At 45.0% G+C, this 19,211-nt stretch overlaps 2 protein-coding genes and 1 long non-coding RNA gene across 7 annotated transcripts in view; 1 reads left to right on the top strand and 2 right to left on the bottom strand.

Moving 5' to 3' along the window:
* Positions 1-15,978, top strand: part of USP30 (ubiquitin specific peptidase 30) — a 19,969-nt gene extending 3,991 nt beyond the window's left edge. For 3 of the 5 annotated variants that reach the window (XM_038152047.1, XM_038152051.1, XM_038152049.1), the window contains exons 3-13: positions 162-347; positions 1,577-1,680; positions 4,425-4,523; positions 5,216-5,258; positions 5,499-5,593; positions 6,652-6,711; positions 7,710-7,796; positions 8,266-8,346; positions 9,126-9,345; positions 9,900-10,023; positions 10,910-11,296. In XM_038152047.1, the coding sequence (XP_038007975.1) occupies positions 162-347; positions 1,577-1,680; positions 4,425-4,523; positions 5,216-5,258; positions 5,499-5,593; positions 6,652-6,711; positions 7,710-7,796; positions 8,266-8,346; positions 9,126-9,345; positions 9,900-10,023; positions 10,910-11,147 (1,337 nt within the window). In that variant the 3' untranslated portion in view covers positions 11,148-11,296. Of the gene's footprint in view, positions 1-161; positions 348-1,576; positions 1,681-4,424; positions 4,524-5,215; positions 5,259-5,498; positions 5,594-6,651; positions 6,712-7,709; positions 7,797-8,265; positions 8,347-9,125; positions 9,346-9,899; positions 10,024-10,909; positions 11,297-15,846 lie in introns of those variants that run through there. The other 2 variants (XM_038152050.1, XM_038152048.1) reach the window with 2 other exon arrangements.
* LOC119707317 lies at positions 2,647-9,167 on the bottom strand. Its single transcript, XR_005258746.1, has 3 exons — positions 9,080-9,167; positions 5,847-5,933; positions 2,647-3,648 (listed from the first exon to the last, which is right to left on the bottom strand). It is a non-coding gene; the product is annotated as an uncharacterized LOC119707317 (long non-coding RNA).
* On the bottom strand, positions 15,969-19,211 carry ALKBH2 (alkB homolog 2, alpha-ketoglutarate dependent dioxygenase). Its single transcript, XM_038152063.1, has 3 exons — positions 18,904-19,211; positions 18,085-18,283; positions 15,969-16,333 (listed from the first exon to the last, which is right to left on the bottom strand). The coding sequence occupies exons 1-3, from the start codon at positions 19,118-19,120 to the stop codon at positions 16,003-16,005; spliced, it is 747 nt and encodes a 248-aa protein (XP_038007991.1). The 5' UTR covers positions 19,121-19,211; the 3' UTR covers positions 15,969-16,002.

Raw genomic sequence — 19,211 nt, 5'->3', positions numbered from 1 at the left:
ATAAGTACTGAAAAAAATTATGAAATTTTTGAAAGACCAAAAATCAAGTGAAAACAGAACGAATTGAAATGCATTTCTCTGCGATTCCACGGCATGCCTACTGAAACCCAGGATGTTTGCCCTGCATTTCGTGGTGGAAACTCTTGCAATTCTCTCTGCAGGGCTTGTGCCTGGCCTCCTGAACCTGGGCAACACGTGCTTCATGAACTCCCTGCTGCAGGGCTTGTCCTCCTGCCCCTCCTTCATCCGCTGGCTGGAGGAGTTCACAGCCCAGTACAGGGCGGAGCAGGAGCAGCCCCAGGAGCAGCCCCAGCACCTCTCAGTGACGCTGCTGCAGCTCCTCAGAGGTACTCAGACCTTTCCTGCTGTGGCAAGACCCAGGGTGAAATATTTAATGAGGGATGTTGTCATTTTTAGCCTCTTTTCCCAAAGAAAGGGGCTCGTGGGGTTTGTATTCCCTATTTTATTTCCCTCTCTAATTTTCAGATTAATTGAAATGCCTTGGGCAAAGCTCAGCCACCTTTTACAGAAGGGTGGAATTCCATAGGATTCAAGAAATGTAGGATTCTATTAAAAATTGTTAGCAAATAATTTAAATTTTTTTGTTTTCCCCAAGCTCACTATTTTCCCAAAAACCTGGGACTATTCAACCTCACTTTGCAAGGTTTTGGATATTAAAAACTAAATTAAAATATTATTACAAAAGATAAAATATAAAATATTATCTAAATGTAAAATATTATTATAAAAGAAATAATATACTTTAATATAATAAATTCCTATTAAAATATATAAATAGATGATTTTAAATATAATAGATATTATGTGAAATACAAAATATTATTGTAAAATAGAAAATAGAAAAGATAAAATATAAAATAATGTATAAATATAAAATTTTATTATAAAAGAAGTAATATACTTTAATAAATTCCTATAAGAAATATATTATATAAATAGATAAGTTAATAAATAAATAAACTATACCAATAAGTTTATATAATAGATATTATATAAAAAATACAAAATATTATTAAAAATATACTGTAAAATATTATATAAATATAAACTATACTTATAAAATAAATAATGTAATTTTGTAGAAATTAATATAATAAATTAGATAATTAAATTAATAAACATATAAATAAATTTGTATAATAGATATTATATAACATACAGAATAAAATATGAGCTATAAAATATTATATAAATAGAAACTATTCTTATAAAATAAATAATACAATTTTATATTAATTTATATAATAAACTAGATTTTAAATTATTACAGAAATAACTATATAAATAAATTTATATAATAAATAATATGTAAAATACAAAATATTATTATAGAATTTTTAAGATTTTAAGCTCAAGGTGATTAATTTTTGGCTAAATTAATCTCTGACACCCTCAAGTGACCCCTGGCTTCCCTCACAGGTTGTTTTGAAAGGGAATTTCTGCCTTGGGACGTTCCTGTGGCAGTGCCGTGAGGCTGGTGCTGCTTTAACCCCATTAAACACTGATATTCCCCCATTTTTGGCTGCTCCTGACACTGCTGCCTTCCCTCCCCCAGCTCTGTCCTGCCAGGAGGGGACCGAGGACGATGTCCTGGATGCCAGCTGCCTGCTGGAGGTGCTGAGGATGAACCGGTGGCAGATCTCCTCCTTTGAGGAGCAGGTGAGTGCAGGATCTGGGAACACCCCCAGGGCTGGCACTGTCACACCTGGATCCTGCTCCCAAAAAGTGATGGGAAGGAAATCCAGCTCTGGGGCCCCTCAGTTCCAGTTCTGGGGCCCCTCAGTTCCAGTTCTGGGGCCACTCAGTTCCAGCTCTGGGGCCCCTCAGATTCCAGTTCTGGGCCCCTCAGTTCCAGTTCTGGGGCCCTTCAGTTCCAGTTCTGGGCCCCTCAGTTCCAGCTCTGGGCCCGTCAGTTCCATTTCTGGGCCCCTCAGTTGCAGTTCTGGGCCCCTCAGTTCCAGTTCTGGGGCCCCTCATTTCCAGTTCTGGGGTCCCTCAATTCCAGTTCTGGTCCCTCAGTTCCAGCTCTGGGGTCCCTCAATTCCAGTTCTGGTCCCTCAGTTCCAGTTCTGGGCCCCTCATTTCCAGTTCTGGGCTCCCTCAGTTCATTTCTGGGCCCCTCAGTTCCAGTTCTGGGGTCCCTCAGTTCAGGATGGACGTTGAGATGCTTGAGCGTGTCCAGAGGAGAGCCACGAGGCTGGAGAGGGGCTTGGAACACGAGCTGTGTGAGGAACGACTGAGGGAGCTGGGGGTGTTCAGCCTGGAGAAAAGGAGACTCAGAGGTGACCTTGTCACTCTCCTCATCTCCTGAAGGGTGGCTGTGCTGAGCTGGGGAGACTCAGAGGTGACCTTGTCACTCTCCTCAGCCTCCTGAAGGGTGGCTGTGCTGAGCTGGGGAGACTCAGAGGTGACCTTGTCACTCTCCTCAGCCTCCTGAAGGGTGGCTGTGCTGAGCTGGGGTCGGTCTCTTTCTCTGGGCAACCACAGACAGAACAAGAGGACGCAGTCTAAGCTGCGCCAAGGGAGATCCAGGCTGGAATTGAGGAGGAAGTTTTCCACAGAAAGAGTGGTCAAATCCTGGAATCATCTGCCCAGGGAGGTGGTGGAGTCACCATCCCTGGATGTGTTTAAAAAAAGCCTGGATGTGGCACTGGGTGCCATGATCTAGTTGAGGTGTTAGAACATGGGTTGGACTCAATGATCTTAAAGGTCTCTTCCAACCTGGAAATTCTGTGATTCTGTGAAACTCCCCAGCTTGGGAATGGAGCTTTTTGCTGTCTCATGTCCCGGCTAGATGGTGACAGGGGGACAGACCCCGCTTTGAGCTGCGCTGAATCCCAGCTACCAGTGGAGGCACAGAGCAGAAACAAAAGGGCAGCAGCACGGGGCCCGGGCTGGTTTTATTTGATGGTGAAACTCCCCCTCCCCAGGGCCCAGGACCCCGAACTGAGGGCAGAAAATAGCTTATAAAGGGGGGGAGGTCTCAGGGGAGGATACAATCTTTAACTACTCAGGAGAACTGGGGGGTGGGATACAAGGTGGGAATGCAATGTGTAAAGCAATGAAGAGTTTCACAGGAGGAGAACAGCTTCAGTAAACTAACGGGGTTTGGGAGAATACAAAACTGACAGGGAAGTTTCTAAAGGGAAAGGCAGGTTCAGGGAGAGATTGATATTTAATGGAAGGAAGTGTAAAGGAAGTTCTGGGGAAAGGGTAGGGGGTTTAAAACTTGGCAGGGAGTAGCTAGGTAACAAACAGAAAAACCAGCACTTAACTAAGCTAAATAACAATGAGGGACCAAGTCTGGTTTTAGAAACATAAGATACAAAATGGGAAACCTGTGCCACTCTAAAGGCAGGGAGAGAACAGCGTAAGGGAATTACAGCATCATCAATCAAACAATAAACATGCTAATAAACTAAAGAAAACACACTACAACATTCAGTGGGCTGGGATATTCCTCAGGGGACCCCAAGCCTTGTCCTTACCAACAGGGCCAGGAAGATTAAAGCAGAGCAGCTCCCTGATGTCCCTCTGGGTAATGGATCTCTCCCCATCTTTTCAGTAATCCTAATTATTTGCAATTCTTGTCAGTATTTCCAATGCACTCCATCGATTATCCCACTCCTAAAATATATTCCAAGGACAGATTTCAATTATGCTTCCCCCAAAATCCAGGAAAACAGGGATTTGGGAGTATTTTTTTCTCCCAAGTGTTTTAGTTCCTTGTGAGTTTATATGGCCCAGAATGTCTTTAGTACCTTGTGCTGTTATGAAGCTTTTGGGCTCAACAAAATATATTCAATACAAACACAAATATAATAATAATAATAATAATAATAATAACAATAATAATAATAATAATAATAATAATAATAATAATAATAGATATATAATTGTAATTATATATAATAATATATAATTATAGTATATAATAAGTATATATATAATAATTACAATATGCTAATATAGATAATATATCTATATAAAAGTGACATAATAGTAATTATATATTATAATTATATAGAATGCATATAAAATATATATTTTATATATATTTAGATCCTTTATTTTCATTATTATTTATATTTAGTATGCACTATAGTATTATATAGTATTATATAGTATTATTTTATATTATATTATACTATATATTGTAGATGTGTTTAAAAATAAATATTATCTATAGAAATAGAAATAAAATATTAAAATATTAAAAATATAAAAATTAAAAATATATAAATATATTTTATTATACAAATAAAATATAAAATATATATATAAAAATATAAAAAGAAATATAAATCCAGGCTCTGACCTATAATTTTTCCTGAATTTCCAGTGGAATTCCAGCCCTCCTGGGGTGTTTTTTTGATGTCTTTTTTCCCTGACTCCATTTCCAGGATGCCCATGAGCTGTTCCATGTCCTGACCTCTTCCCTGGAGGACGAACGGGATCGGCAGCCCCGTGTCACCCATCTCTTTGATGTGCATTCCCTGGAGGTGATCCCACTTATTTCCTCAGCAGAATTCCCTCTAATCTGCCCAGATTCCCAAGCAGAAAGGGTATATTTAGGATATTTTGATTCTCTTCCCAAAGCTGTTCTTTAATCCTTTGACAGGGACTCATCAATAAGTCAAATTTAAAGAATCCTCAGGTTTTCTGAAGAAAATATCTTTGCATTTCCAGTGTTCCTGCTTTCCTGAGGGTTTTGCATCCCTAAATCCATGGGATGTAGGGATTTAAATTAGTCCCTTCAAGCAGTTACTCTGATTTGTAGTTCTTGCCTGAAAAAGGGTTGAAAACTGCAAAAAGGGCATTTCTGGCAGAGTTTTATGGAGGTGAAATTGATCTTATCCTCCAGCTTGCTGATAACCTTGATGCAGATTGAAAAGATCTGCTTTTCCCAAAAAATATAGACCAAAAAAAAAAAAGACAAAATCTCCTATTTTAGTGTTCTGAGGCAGAGAGTTCTGCAGATTAATGATAATTTTTAGAAGCAATTGTCAATTATAAATTTGTTTTGTACCAGTTTTTTTTCTTACAAATATAAAGAGCCACATTTTTTTCTAATGCCAGAAAAGCCAGCTAGGGATGAAATAGGAACACATTTAATACTTCATGTATTAAATTTCTAAGTCTTTTCTATGTTGCTGAGGTAGGGTTAATGAAATGTTTTTATCTCCCTCTGTAGCAACCAGAAATAATCCAAAAGCAAATAAGCTGCAGGACAAGAGGTAGGATTTTATCCCTTCTGGATATCCTGAATATTCATAGGGTAGTTTTGTTTATTAAAGGGATAATATTAATTGATCTTTGTACTGAACTGAAATAGAAATCAAAAATATAAATAAACCTCAATTAATTATTCATCACTGAGACAAAAAATGTGCTTTGGAGGCATTAATTTTATAACTGAAGGGCAAAAGTGTGGGATTGGATGGATGGAAAATCCAAGGACAATTTTTGTGTTGCAGGATCTCTTCCCCCTGTGTCCAACCACTGGAAATCTCAGCACCCTTTCCATGGAAGGCTGACCAGCAACATGGTCTGCAAACACTGTGAGCACCAGGTGTGGAAATAGATAATATTTATATTATTATTATTATCATTATTAATATCTGTGTCATGTGAGGAGGGATTTCCAACACTCGGGGTGTTTCCTGGAACCATCATCCCTTGGTGATGAACAAGGAGTTATCCCCAAATAGACTAAAAGAAATCCATGTAATGCACCTTGTGGGGGTAACAGCTGCCTCATCCAACAGAATAATGGATGTTTTATTCTATTACTGAATTAACAATTAATTAGTAAATAATATTACCTGAAAACATGGGTGAGTTTAGGGCTCGCTGCTCATTCAGCACATTTTGCAGAGTCCAGTTATCCCAAGTAAGGAGCTGAAGACAACCTCAAAAATGGAAAATAATACAGAAAATAAACCTCACTTATAGCCCAAACCAAGAACACATTTGTATTTTGTTTCCCAAACAAATTGCAGTGAGGTGGAGGAGACTGAGCAGAACATTCCTGATGTTTCCTGGCCCTCAGCTGGGAAACTGAGGGGTTTGAATCCTGTTCCCCCAGGGAATTATGGACAGCACAGGGCACAGGCTCACCTTGGGAGAGCTGGGTTGGATTTTTTGGGGACTGATGATGCCTTGAAGGCTCCTTAGAACAGAGGCTACGCAGTGCTAAAGATTAAAGTAGATATTTATTAAAAAGGCCTTCACGGGATGCACCTTGGGCAGTACAAGAGCCTGACCAGGGCTACACCCAAGATGGTCACGAGTTTTCACACTTTTTTATAAGTTTTGGTCCATTTCCATATTGGGGTTAATGTCCAATGACAGCTTCAGGTTATGAAGCCCCATCCTCCCAGTCTGCTCTCCTCAATTTACACTTTTTGGGCATTTTGGGCCTTTTTGTTGTTTACACTTTTAGAAGCTGCAGCAGTGTTGTTGGTTCTGGGGCTGGAAAAAGATGGTTTTGCCTGACTGAACTGTGGGGAGAGCTTGCTGACACTTTATATAAAGTTCAGAGTTACACACTAATGCAGTGCAGAACGTGAAAAATAGGAAAGCTGAAACTGAAAGCGTAAATGCTGGCTCTGGAATGTTCTCTTGCAGAGCCCTGTGAGGTTCGACACCTTCGACAGCCTCTCCCTGAGCATTCCAGCAGCTGTGTGGGTACGTATCCCCCTGCTCCTGATCCTCCCTGCCCTCCCCAGGGCCTTCCTCAGGTGCAGAAGCCATTCAGAGCTACTTCAGGACTTGATTTCCTGCTCTGATTAATCCTGTGCTGCTGCAGGACCCTCTCCCTAACGAGTGTAAGAGGTTCTGAGCCCAACAAGCAGAACTTGGTGATGCCACCAGAGCTTTCTGTTTCTGCTGGTGGAGGATTTGGGCTTTTGGTGGAATTGGAAGAGCCCAGATCATATCCCAAGGGCTGCTTCCCATCCTGGGAAGGTGACCTTCAGCTGGCAGCTCACACCTTACCCCATCCAGGCTTTTCCAGGGGGTGATTTCAACTGGGAATTGTTTCCATTTCTTTCTGGCTCTGAAAAACTTCAAAATGACAAAACATTGTGGATTTTTAGGGCAAGATCTGCAGGATATTTTTGGACTGTAAGAGTTTGTTACTTCATGTCTGGTAGTGATTTCTTTCCACAACTCATGGAAATTGTGATTCCTGTTTGCAGAGTGCCCTCCTGGACAGCCAGGATTGGGATTTGGACACATCTTCTGCTCTTTGTGTTTTGTTTTATCCAATCCTTGGCAGGGCAGGATATGAGGAAGGGCAGCAAGAAGACCTAAATTCCATTAAAAGCTGTATTTCTCCTATGGAGAGGGCCAGAGAGCATGAAGTGACCCCTGAAGTGCTGGAATGAGAGATAAATAGGAACAGGAGAAGAATCTGTGGTTTAAAACCCCACTGAAGGGCTCACACTGGGAATCACTGCTGCTGTTATCAAAAGGCTGCAGAGTTTTCCATGTTTAATCCAGGCTGAAGGTGAATCCCCACAGTTCCGTGATCACCCAAAGCCATTTAGTCAGTTCTTTCATGAAATAAATCTGCAGTAGTTCAGTAGTTCTTCTATGGAAGGAATTATTAAAAATCCCTTCCCAAACTCCAGTGGAATGCACCCTAAAATTCCTGCAAATAACTGGCTTTTCTTGGCACTCAGGGTCGTCCCATGACACTGGACCATTGCCTGCATCACTTCATCTCCTCAGAGTCTGTCAAGGATGTTGTGTGTGACAACTGCACCAAAGTAGGTCCCTTTAATAATTGTCACTTTCATTCCTGTCACCTCCCTGCTCAGTTCTGAGCCTGCTGACACAATCCTGCCTTCACTTTCCTTTTTCTTCAGGGCTTGGGGAAAGCCTCTGGGATTTCAGATATTTAACAAGGAGTTCTTACCTCATGAAGTATTTGAGGCTTTACTTACTACTGCTGTTACAAAAATCTATAAATATTTTATTCTGTAGCTGCCAGGTATCACCAGGGATAATTCTTTTGCTCTGGTATTGTTTAAAGATCAACAGAAGAGGCAAATGAGTGCAGTTCTGAGTGAATGGACTTCTCTAAATGCTCATTTCTGCTTGATTTTGGTTTAGAACTTTGACCCTTTAGGAATTCTGAAGAGCATTCCTAGGTGGGATTAATGCACTGAGCATAAACCAGACAATTCATTGCTCCTGTCTGCAGCCTTCATTTTTTTTTTTCCCTTTTCATTCCAGATCCAGGCACAAGGAATTCTGAATGGACAGAGCATAGAAAACCAGAGAACAACATTTGTTAAGCAATTAAAGTTAGGAAAGGTGAGGCAAAAAAACCCCCTCCAAATCTCCTAAATCCTGTCACAATAACTTCTCCCTTGGAGCTGGTTGTGCTCATTTCTTGCTGTTAGACCACAAATGTTTTTATTTTTCAAAGTAAACTCACCTGGCAAATATCTGTGGGCATTGAGGCTTCAACTCAGCAAAACATCAAACATTAAACACTTACAGGATGTGAATATTCTCCTGTTATTTAGAAAAAACACTTAAATGTGAATTTGGCTCAGTGTCATGTCTGAGATTTTACATTAATTTTACATTTGCTCTTCAGTGAGCAAATTGATTTATATTTACAGGGTTTGTAGCATCTTGAGCAATTCCTCATTTCAGAGAAATTAAAATATTCAAATACAGCTGGTGAGTAAACATCAGGTGTGATTTCTAAGAGAAAACTCTTTTTTTTTTCTCTGTAATCCTGTCGTGCAGAGGCCAGCAGGGCACTGGGGTGCAATTAGGATCCTCAGGTGCCAATAATAATAATAATAATAATAATTATAATAATAATGATGTACTTCTTGCTACAGCAATGATTTTGAATTTCAGCTCTTTATAACACTTAATGGTTTTGGTTTTCCCCCTGTGCAAAACCATTAATTTTTGAGGATTAGGAGATATCAGGAATCTCACAAGAATTATTGTCACATTTTAAGGACACTGTTGCCACTGAGCTTACACAGAGATAAGGTAAATGCATTTCCTTATTCCCTGGACTTACCAGCTGTTTCTTTCCATGAAAAATGTGGATTTTTCCTTTCCTGAAGCTGCCCCAGTGTTTGTGCATCCACCTGCAAAGGCTGAGCTGGTCAAACCAAGGCACTCCCCTGAAGAGACACGAACACGTCCAGTTCAACGAGTTCCTGGTCATGGACATCTACAAATATCGAGTTCCTGGTCCCAAATCCTGCCAGGAGCAGCTCAGCCAGAAAAACCCTGAGGAGACAACCCCTGGAATAAAGGATGGGAGAGCAGGGAAACCTTCAGGTACCTCTTGTGCCAATAAAATGGTCCAGCTCTTTCTGCATGTCAGGGATCAGATGTTCTCTGCAGGATCAAGCCATGAGCAGCATCTTGATGTGGGGCTCTGCAAAGAGGACAGAAATCCCTTGCCATTCCCAAATTTACAGGGCAGTTTGGATAATTTCATTTTGATCCTACTAAATATATGCATTTAAAAAAAAAAAATGTCCAAAGGGGTGTTGAACTTGGGATGCCCCAGGGCTTTTCTTGTTAGGGATCTCTTCCAAGGCTTCGGGACAAGCAGAGAGGGAATGCTGGGAATGGTGGATTCTTCAAAAACAGTTGGAAAATCCAGCTGTAGAAGTCTGTCCTTAGGCAGCTCAATATTCCTTTAGTTGGGATTTTAGACACATGGCAATTTCCCTATTTGTCATGTAAAATGAATTTGAATGACATATCCCTTGCCTTTGGATATGAAAATCAATAAAATACCTTCATATCCCGTGTCGAGGAGCAGGGATGCAGTTCCTAGCAACAGCATTCCAGTTAAATCCCTGAATTTCTCCTTCCTCTGGCAGATGCAGAACAACCAGCTGGTACCAAACCTCTCTTCATGAATGGTGCCTCCTCTTCCTCCTCCTCCTCTCCCTCATTTTTAATGTCCCCAGGAGCTTTCCCACTTGCTGCATTCCCTGAGTGCAGGTAAGTTAGAGTTTGGTACCCTGTCTGTTCAATTCTGTCCTTCAAATTGTCTCCTTTTCTTCTGTCCTTGTCCCGAGGCTGCCCAGTCACAGAATGTGACCTTTGTCCCAGCTCCTGTGCTTGCCTTTTGGGTGATTTTTAGTCCTGGGAAAGGGAGTAGGGCAAGTTAGAAGCAAAACTCAAAATCTCCTGCCTGTGGTTCATGGTGCTTCTGATCTCATTGCTGCTGGTTTCCTCCAGCCCTTCTTTTCCTTCATTTTCAAACGGTTGTAAGAAACCCATAGATTTTTTTTTTTTTTTTTTTTGTTTCTAAGACATTTTTGATTTCAGTTGCACCTGCCATGATTCCACTTGGTAAATCACCCTTGGGGCTTCTGCTGATAATCCTTTCCCATAGAATTCCAGAATGGTTTAGGTTGGTAGGGAACTTAGGGACCATCCAGTGCAGTCCCCTTCCCATGGGCAGGGACACCTTCCAGCAATCCCAGGTGACTCCAAACCCCATCCAGCCTGTCCTTGAGTACTTCCAGGGATGGAGCAGCAGGTTTGAATCCCATAATCCCAGAATGGTTTGGGTTGAAAGGAGACTTGGAGATGCCATGGGCAGGGACACCTTCCACTATCCCAGGTTGCTCCAAACCCTGTCATACCTCGCCTTGGACACTTCCAGGGATGGAGCAGCAGGAAAAAACAGTTTGGATCACAGAATAGTTAGGGTTGGAAGGCAACTTGGAGATCATCCCATCCCACCACTTACCACAGGCAAGGACACCTTCCCTTAGACCAGGGACGGAGCAGCCACATGGGGAGCCCCACCCTCGCTCCAGGCAGGAATTGTGGCTGCTCTGGTGTGCGCGTGTGGCCAGGCTGACCCGTGTCCCCGCAGGGCCCCGCTGTACCTGTACCGCCTGATGGCCGTGGTGGTGCACCACGGGGACATGCACTCGGGACACTTCGTCACCTTCCGGCGCGCGCCGGGCGCCCGCGGCAGCCAGTGGCTCTGGATCTCGGACGAGTCCGTGCGCAGGGCCAGCCTGCACGAGGTGCTGGCTGCCAGCGCCTACCTGCTGTTCTACGAGCGCGTGCACGGCCGGGCCCGGCCCCAGAGCCCGGCCCAGAGCTGAGCCAGCAGTGCTGGGACCATCCCAGCCCCTGGGATCATCCCAGCCCTCAAGATCGTCCCAGCCCCTGGGATCATCCCAGCCCTCAAGATCGTCCCAGCCCCTGGGATCATCCCAGCCCTCAAGATCGTCCCAGCCTCTGGGATGGTCCCAGCCCTCAAGATCATCCCACTCCTGGGATCATCCCAGCCCTCAAGATCGTCCCAGCCTCTGGGATCATCCCAGCCCTCAAGATCGTCCCAGCCTCTGGGATCATCCCAGCCCTCAAGATCGTCCCAGCCTCTGGGATCATCCCAGCCCTCAAGATCGTCCCAGCCTCTGGGATCATCCCAGCCCTCAAGATCGTCCCAGCCTCTGGGATGGTCCCAGCCCTCAAGATCATCCCACCTCCTGGGATCATCCCAGCCCTCAGGACCATCCCAGCCCCTGGGATCATCCCAGCCCTCAAGATCGTCCCAGCCTCTGGGATGGTCCCAGCCCTCGGGACCGTCCCAGCCCTTGGGGTTGTCCTAGCTCCTGGGGTCATCCCAGCCCCTGGGACCATCCCAGCTCTTGGGGTCATCCCAGCCCCCCGGACAAATCCCAGCCCCTGGGACCGTCCCAGCCCTCGGGATGGTCGCAGCTCCTGGGATGGTCCCAGCCCTCGGGATGGTCGCAGCCCCTGGGATTATCCCAGCCCCTGGGACAGTCCCAGCCCTCAGGATCACCCCAGCCCTTGGGACCGCCCCAGCTCCTGGGACCATCCCAGCCCTTGGGATTATCCCAGCTCTTGGCAGTCCCAGCCCCTGGGATGGTCCCAGCCCTCGGATGGAGCCTCTCCATTATGCAAACCTCCCCCCTCCAGGCTCCCTTCCTGGTAGGAACAGCTGGGAGTTGTGGTTTGTACCCAGATCCTGCTGTTCCAGCACCAAGCAGCCCCGGGTGTGTGTTTGAGAAGTGTTTTTCTGCCTGTCCCAAGGCTCTGTTCCATGTCCTGACACTGCACTTTTCCCAGGGAGATGCTTTGTCCCACACATTTCACTTCCCGAGGGGGAGCCCTGGAAAGGGTTGATGTCAAGCTGCTGTTGAGGAGCCCCTGCCCATCCCAATCCCTCCCCTGGCACCTCTCCATGATACACCAGCCCCTCCAGCTTCCCTTCCCCGTGGCAATGACTGGGAATTGTGTTTTGTACCAAAATTCCCAGAGCTGTTCCAGCCCCAGCTGTGTGTTGAGCAGCCTTTGTTGGTCAGGCAGGGATTTTATCCCGAGGCTTTATTCCCAATGTTTCCCAGTGGGGAGCCCTGGGAGGGAAGCTGCTGTTGGCAGTGATTTAAGACACAAAGTGCCTTGAGCTTCCCTGAGCAGCTGCATTGCCACTGGCCCAGCCCTGTGCACGCCCACCGTGTCCTGGGAATGCCTCACAGCCATGGGATCAACCCATGGAATCTAATTTCTCCTGACCCATCAAGTCAAGGCATCTCCACTAACGGCCCCCGTCCCATCCCATCCCATCCCATCCCATCCCATCCCATCCCATCCCATCCCATCCCATCCCAAAGATTTCCCTGTTCACACAATTTTCCTCCCACTTTACTTCTTTATATAATATAAAGTCCTTCTCCTGATTTAAATTGCTTTATCCAGGAGATAATTTTGTATCTATTGAGAGCTGAAACCTTAATTTATTGCTCCATCCCTTTGGAACCTAGCTGGAATCAGCACATGGAAGTGTTTGCTAGTGCTCAGTGTTGTCATTTCCTTCAGCACTGTTGAATCCAGTTGTTTTGTAGCATCAACTACAACTTTTAAATGCTGTGATTTCCAAGCTGCTGTAACTGTTCTAGACTTGCCCTTCCCATTTTTATTGCTGGAATCTGCTGTTCCCAGCACTGGGATCCACGTTCCTGGCTTGCAGCTCAGCTCTAGAGCAGCCCCTGGCCTTGTTAAATGGAATATAAACAACAGGGCCAGGACTGGTGGGCACTTACTGGCCTCATGAAGAAATCTGAGAATCCTGCATCAGCTCCAGGCTGCCCTGTAAATAGAAATAAGGGGAATTCTGCTGCTCTTGATTGTTTGATGTAAAAACAAAACAAAACAAAAAATATCCCAAAGCACAGAGGGAAAAGCAGCAAAAATCCTCCTTTAAAAACCTGCTTTTAAATGACCAGGAATAAAATACGTAGGTTGTTTTTAGCTCTTTTCTGTCCTTGTAAGCGTGGAGGAGAAAAATCCCTCATCAGACAAGCTTTTTTTTTTTTCAGTGTGAAGTTTTCAAATAACAGCTGTCTTAAATAGTTTTTTTAGGGCAACTTTGTACCTCATGAATTCATAGTGCTGCCCAAAGCTCGGGGGTGTTCACACTTCCTCAGGAGAGGCTCCAAACCAGCCAAAGCAGGAGTGGTAAAATGGGTGGATATGCAAAATTATTTACACAACTCATCATTCCAGAGTCTGGAGAACAATTCCTGGCCCAGGTCATGCTCACAGTACATAAATATTGATAAATCCACTGCTGGACTGGGACCAGGCTCCTGGCTGTGCTGCACGAGCAGCAGCTTGGTTTTAACCTGTTTTAGTTTACAGAAAACCAAGAAAACAAACAAACAAAAGCTTTGAAGGATACAAAATGCCAAAAATTTGCTCTGGCCATTGAAGGGAGAGCTGACAGAGCTGGAGAAGGAGCCACCCTCCCTACTGGGAGCCATCAAACCATCACCCCAACACCTCCCTCCAGCAGATCTGCCCCTGCACCTCAGAACTGAAACCATTTCCAGTGCCAGCAGTGGCTGTCCTGCATTCTCCAGGCTCAGTGCTCTGCTTGAGGGTTTTTCCTGGATTTGGGGGGGTTTTTCCTGGATTTGGGGGGGTCAGCTGAGCAGCCCCTTGGCTGAGTCGTGCTGGAGGAGGGGCAGAGGACACGCACACTATGGACTGAAATCTGGCAGCTGGGACCAGCAGGTTTTCTTTGCCAAGAGCCGTTTCCCTGGGCTGTGGATTGACTCTGGATCTCCCTCAAGGGCTATCAAGGGGAGGGTTGAGCCTTTTTTCTGGTTTTGCTTGGTGGGGAGGAGTAAATGGGCTTGGCTTAACCCTCAGGTGAGGAATGGAGCAAAGCCCAGCACCTCAGTGCTGCCCCTGAGCTGTGCCAGATCCTCCCAGCCCCCTGTGAGCTGGGGATCTGTGCAGGGCTTTGGGAGCTCATCCTCCTTCTCTGGAGGTCACTGGGATCTGCTTTCCAGCCAACCACACCTGTGGAGATCACTGGAATTTGTGCAGGTGTTTGGGAACCAACCCTCCCCTCTGCAGGTCCCAGGGCTCTGTTTGCCAGCCAAGCCTCCCTTAGCAGGTCACTGGGATCTGTCTTTCCAGAGGTCACAGAGCTCTGTGTTTTGCAGCTAAACCTCCCCTCTGGAGGTCACTGGGATCTGTTTTCCAGCCAAACCTCCCCTCTGGAGGTCACTGGGATCTGTTTTCCAGCCAAACCTCCCCTCTGGAGGGCTCTGTGCAGCCACAAGGCTCAAACAAACACTGGTACTCGTCCCTCCCAAGCTGCCATGGTGGAGAAGATGTTAATAAATTGTAAAGAATTAAGAGCTCCAAGATGACATTTCTGTGTTTGGATTATTCTTGTCTTATGTTGTGTGTTAATTTAAAAATGTCTGTTCCAGTCCAAGCACTGCACTGCTGTTGGAAGTTGCTTTTTTTCCACTTCAGGGTATTTTTGTAACTGTACAGTAGCAATAAAAGAACAAACTTGGTAGAAAAATCAGTGTGGGAATGTCTTGAAACAAACACCAAGCTGGGAGCCCAAGGGGTTCAAACAACACTTCACAAGCCCGGGGTAAGAAAGATTTTCAAGCTCCACAGAGCATCTCAGGAGTGGCAGAGGGTGGGAAGTACCAGGCCTGAATTCCACAGGAATAATGGACCCACCACTGAAGGCCAGAGCCCAGCACTAATTCCAGTGCCTGCAGCCAGGTTACACAGGATTTGGTTCCTGTTCTCACCCGGAACTTACCATTCCTTGATGGTTCAAGATCTCGTGGAGAGTGGACAGAATTCCCTCATTTTCAGCAGGATTCCCTGTGGTTGTGGAAGGTGGTGGCTTTCAGGCAGTCAGGAGGGGATCCCTAGGGATAATTATTTAGGAAAATACACTCTCAGAGTGACAACCTTTCAATGGAAATGGGACAACCCAGTTCTTCCCCACAAGGGCATTTTTTGCTGCCTGGTTTTTGTACAAAGTACCTGAGGGAGGAAAATTCTCGTGCTTCTCCTGCAAGAGCAGCCTCCCTCAGGAGCAGAGGAATTCAAGCAGACAGGAGTCAAACACTCATCCAGCCACACCCTGGCCTCACACCTCAGCACTCCCCTTCTCCATGTCAGGCTCGTTTTGCTTTATTTTAATTAAAAACCCCCAAGCAAACCAGAGCTCATTGACAGAAAGTGCCACCTGCAGAATATCAGCTTTACACGATCACAGCTTGTGGCTCACAGTGTTCACAAACTGCTGCCTCCAGCCAGGAGCATTTTCATCTTCTTGGAACACTGCTTAGACAAAGATCAGCTGAGAACAAACTTCTTCCTGAGAAAAACAAGGGGAGCAATCAGAAAACAGATCAGCAGGACCAGAGCAACATTTCCCAGAGGGAAAAAAACCTTTCTGGAGATCAGTGGCCACAGGCTTCAGCAGCAAAATTACCAAATTGTGTCCATTAGGTGATGGACCAGGAGGTGAATCCAGAATGCACCTGCTGGAAAGGGTGACTCCACGGTTCCAGCAGGAACTGAAACTTCGGAGCAGGTGACCCCAGGGTTCCAGCAGGAACTGAAACTTCAGAGCAGGTGACTCCAGGGTTCCAGCAGGAGCTGAATTCACTTTTCAGAGCCCAGAGGGCGAGCGTTCCCCCGCCCGGCCGCGGGCAGCACGTTCCTGAAGGTGAGGTTGACGCGGGGGGCCAGCACCCTGCGGCGCGGGGGCAGGCTGTGGTGCCAGTGCTCGTTGGTGGGGTGCTTCATGAGCAGCAGGCTGCCGTGCGCCAGCGCCAGGCTGATCCTCGCGGGGCCCCGCAGCCCCGCCCGGCCCCGGCGGCGGAACACGAAATCCCGGCAGGCTCCGAAGGACACCGAGGCGATGGGGCTGAGGGGAACCAGCTCCTTCTCGTCGTCACGGTGCTCCCCGATGTGGTCCAGGCCATCTTTGTACCTGGCAATTAACTCTGGGTTTGTAAATAACTTAACTTAAAATATCTTTTAAATCCATATTAATTTAATAATTATAATTAAATGAATATTTTTGTATTATATGTATTATTTTTATATTTAAATTTATATTTTATTTTTAATATATTTATTATTTTTAAATTTTATACTTATGCATTTCTGTTTTATATTTATATTTTTTATATTTTATATTTATATAGTTCTACTTTATCTATTTTTATATATTTAGAAATAATAAATATATATTAATTCTTTATATTTAATTTTATATTGATTTTAATTATATAGAATATGAAAAGATATATTATATATAATTAATTAATTTGACAATAAATAAGTTATATTATATCTAATTAAATTAATTTATGAACATATATACAATTACATAAATTAATTTAATACATTAATAATTAACATATCAATTAATTTAATAACACATAATATATATTTAAAATAATTATTTTAATAACAGATATATAATATATACATTTAAATTAATTGATTTAATAAACTAATAATTATTAAATATATTAATTTAATAATAATTAACTCTGTTAATTAACTCTGTTAATTGCTACCTGTGGGATTAAGCCTTTTTTCTGACCCAGAAATAGGGCAGCTGAAAGGCATTTTGAAAACATTTCTTCCATTTTCAGTCTCACGTGAAGGCTGAGATAACGAGGCTGTTACAATTCACACCATCACAATCAGAAGCCAACTATTTCCTAATTTTTGTACACTATGAGCATTTCTTCCCCAGCAGCTTTTGCCACTCCATGCCGTAAATGCCTTAAAACCAATCACCCAAAGTTACCCCTCGTGGGTCCTACTACAGTGCATCTCTCAGTTCTGTTTCTCCAAGGTCTCCAGTTTTATCTGCAAAGCCATCCTTTAACCCTTGTTTCTAGTTCCCTTCCTCTCAGCAATGTCCGTGCTATCCCGTGACGTTTCACAGTGAACGTTTATTTCAGCGTTCCCATGCAGGTACTCGCTGTGTGAGCGTCTGTCAGGCTTTGGGAATTCTCCACAAACCCATTTCCCACGCCTGCCATCAATTGCTTACCAATATAGCAATTATTTCCCAATGAAATCAAACCAGACAACTCAAACGCTGCACAAGTGAGAGGAATTCTGGAATTAATTTAAGACAGGATCTCTGAATTATTTTTAATGATGCAGTTTATTCTTCTTATCTTTCATGTAAGGAGGAAAGGTTGAGTTCAGCTCACATTTTTATAGCTCAGAAAGCTACAAGACTTCTAGTTATAAGACTTTTAAAGGATTTATTGATTAATAAAACACTTTTAACAAAGATGTTTATGTTTTTGACTTTAAATATTTTGTCTTATAGACTCATGTTACAGTGTAAGCTTTCTTAGTTAATTCTGAGACACAAACTTAGAGTGCTGCATTCTAAACTTCTTGTTTGCCTTTCTAGATACTTTTATTTTTTCTTTATTTTAAACTCTAAAATTCTAAACTTCATTTTACTTAGCTTAAGCTTAGTTTTACTTAGTTTACACTTATTGTCTCTGCTTTAAACCACAAATCCACACTCTTGCACTTAAGTTTGGAAGCCTTTTCTAAGGCCTTAAATCCTGTGTTTAACTCTAAGCTTTAGCTTACAGGCCCAAAGTCCTGAGAGCCGCCAGCATTTCGGATTCCAGCACATAAATTTGGGGTTGTTTTTTGTTTCACTTGAAGCAAAAGCTGCTGGGTGGGAAGGGGCTGTACCTGTTGATGAGGACGAAGTTGAAGGTGTGTCCCGTTTCCAAGGTGACGCGCTCCCGGATCCGGGTCAGCACCGGGATCCAGGGCTTGGGGTGGAACGTGACCCCGGAGTAGGTGTAGGACAAGCCAGGGTCTCCATAGGTCACCTTCTTCCTGGGAATCTTGTGCCACGTGCCGAACACGTGCAGCTTTGTCGCGTCGTCTGCGGGAAGGATCAACCCCGGGTTTGTGTGGGCTCTGCACATCCCAACATTCTCCTGGATCTGCAGCTTCTGGGAATCTCCAAACAGGAATGAGGAGGCTCATGTCGAGCCTCGAGTCATCCCTGTTCCCGGGGTTTGTGTCCCTCTTGTCCTCTCCCTCCAATGGGATGAGCAGCACCCCCATCACATCCCTCACATGCTGCATCTCCAACAAATTCCAGCCACCACTCCAGGATTATCCCTCCACAAATACTTCCAGCTCAGCAAAACCAACCCTGTGGGGTCAGACCTGTGTCCTTGGCTTCTCAGGGCCACGTTGTGACAACACCAGGTGGCTGCAGGAACCCCACAGTGCCCACCGGCTGTGCCCGGGCCCCGGGAACTGCTCTGGGACCCACCTGGGTGAGCTGGGCAGGGAAACGCTTCACTGGGAAGAGGGATACAGAGGGGAATACAGCTGGACACAGAAAGGCTGAGGTTGGGAGGGACCGGGGGGGTCATCCCGGCCACCCTCCTGCCCAAGCAGGGTCCCCAAGAGCACGGCCCAGGCCCTTCGGGAGGCCTCCGGAGCCTCCCTGGCCAGCCCGTGCTGCAGCACCCTCGCAGGGCAGGAATATACCTTCGAAATACTCCACCTCCTTCTCCAGCTCCTGGAAGATCTCGTCCGCCTCGGCCTTGCCGAAGAGGATGCGGTAATCGCAGCTGAGCCCCTCGGCGCGGATCTCCCGCGGCGGGGGCCGCTCCGGGCCAGGCTTCTCCAGCCGCGGCCTCTTCCCGCCGCTGCCGCCGCCATCGCCCGCCGGCCCGCGGGGCAGTTTAACCACGAACGCGTCCATGGGCGGACCGGGACCGGGAGCGATGCCCGGCACGGAAGGAACGGGAGCCGCGATCCCGCGGGAAACGGCACCAAGCCCCGCCTTCTCTCCA

Source organism: Motacilla alba, chromosome 15, assembly GCF_015832195.1.
Source record: "Motacilla alba alba isolate MOTALB_02 chromosome 15, Motacilla_alba_V1.0_pri, whole genome shotgun sequence".
NCBI lineage: Eukaryota > Metazoa > Chordata > Aves > Passeriformes > Motacillidae > Motacilla > Motacilla alba.
Note: the sequence above shows the minus strand (reverse complement) of the source record. Positions and strands in the feature narration are given on the sequence as shown.

Bases quoted from the DNA above. Each gene is read 5' to 3' on its own strand.
- ALKBH2 (XM_038152063.1), bottom strand. From the start codon at position 19,120: ATGGACGCGTTCGTGGTTAAACTGCCCCGCGGGCCGGCGGGCGATGGC. The intron at 18,284-18,903 runs GTATATTCCTGC...TCCTTCCCGCAG, and splicing joins GGAGGTGGAGTATTTCGAAG to ACGACGCGACAAAGCTGCAC. The intron at 16,334-18,084 runs GTACAGCCCCTT...GTTAATTGCCAG, and splicing joins AACTTCGTCCTCATCAACAG to GTACAAAGATGGCCTGGACC.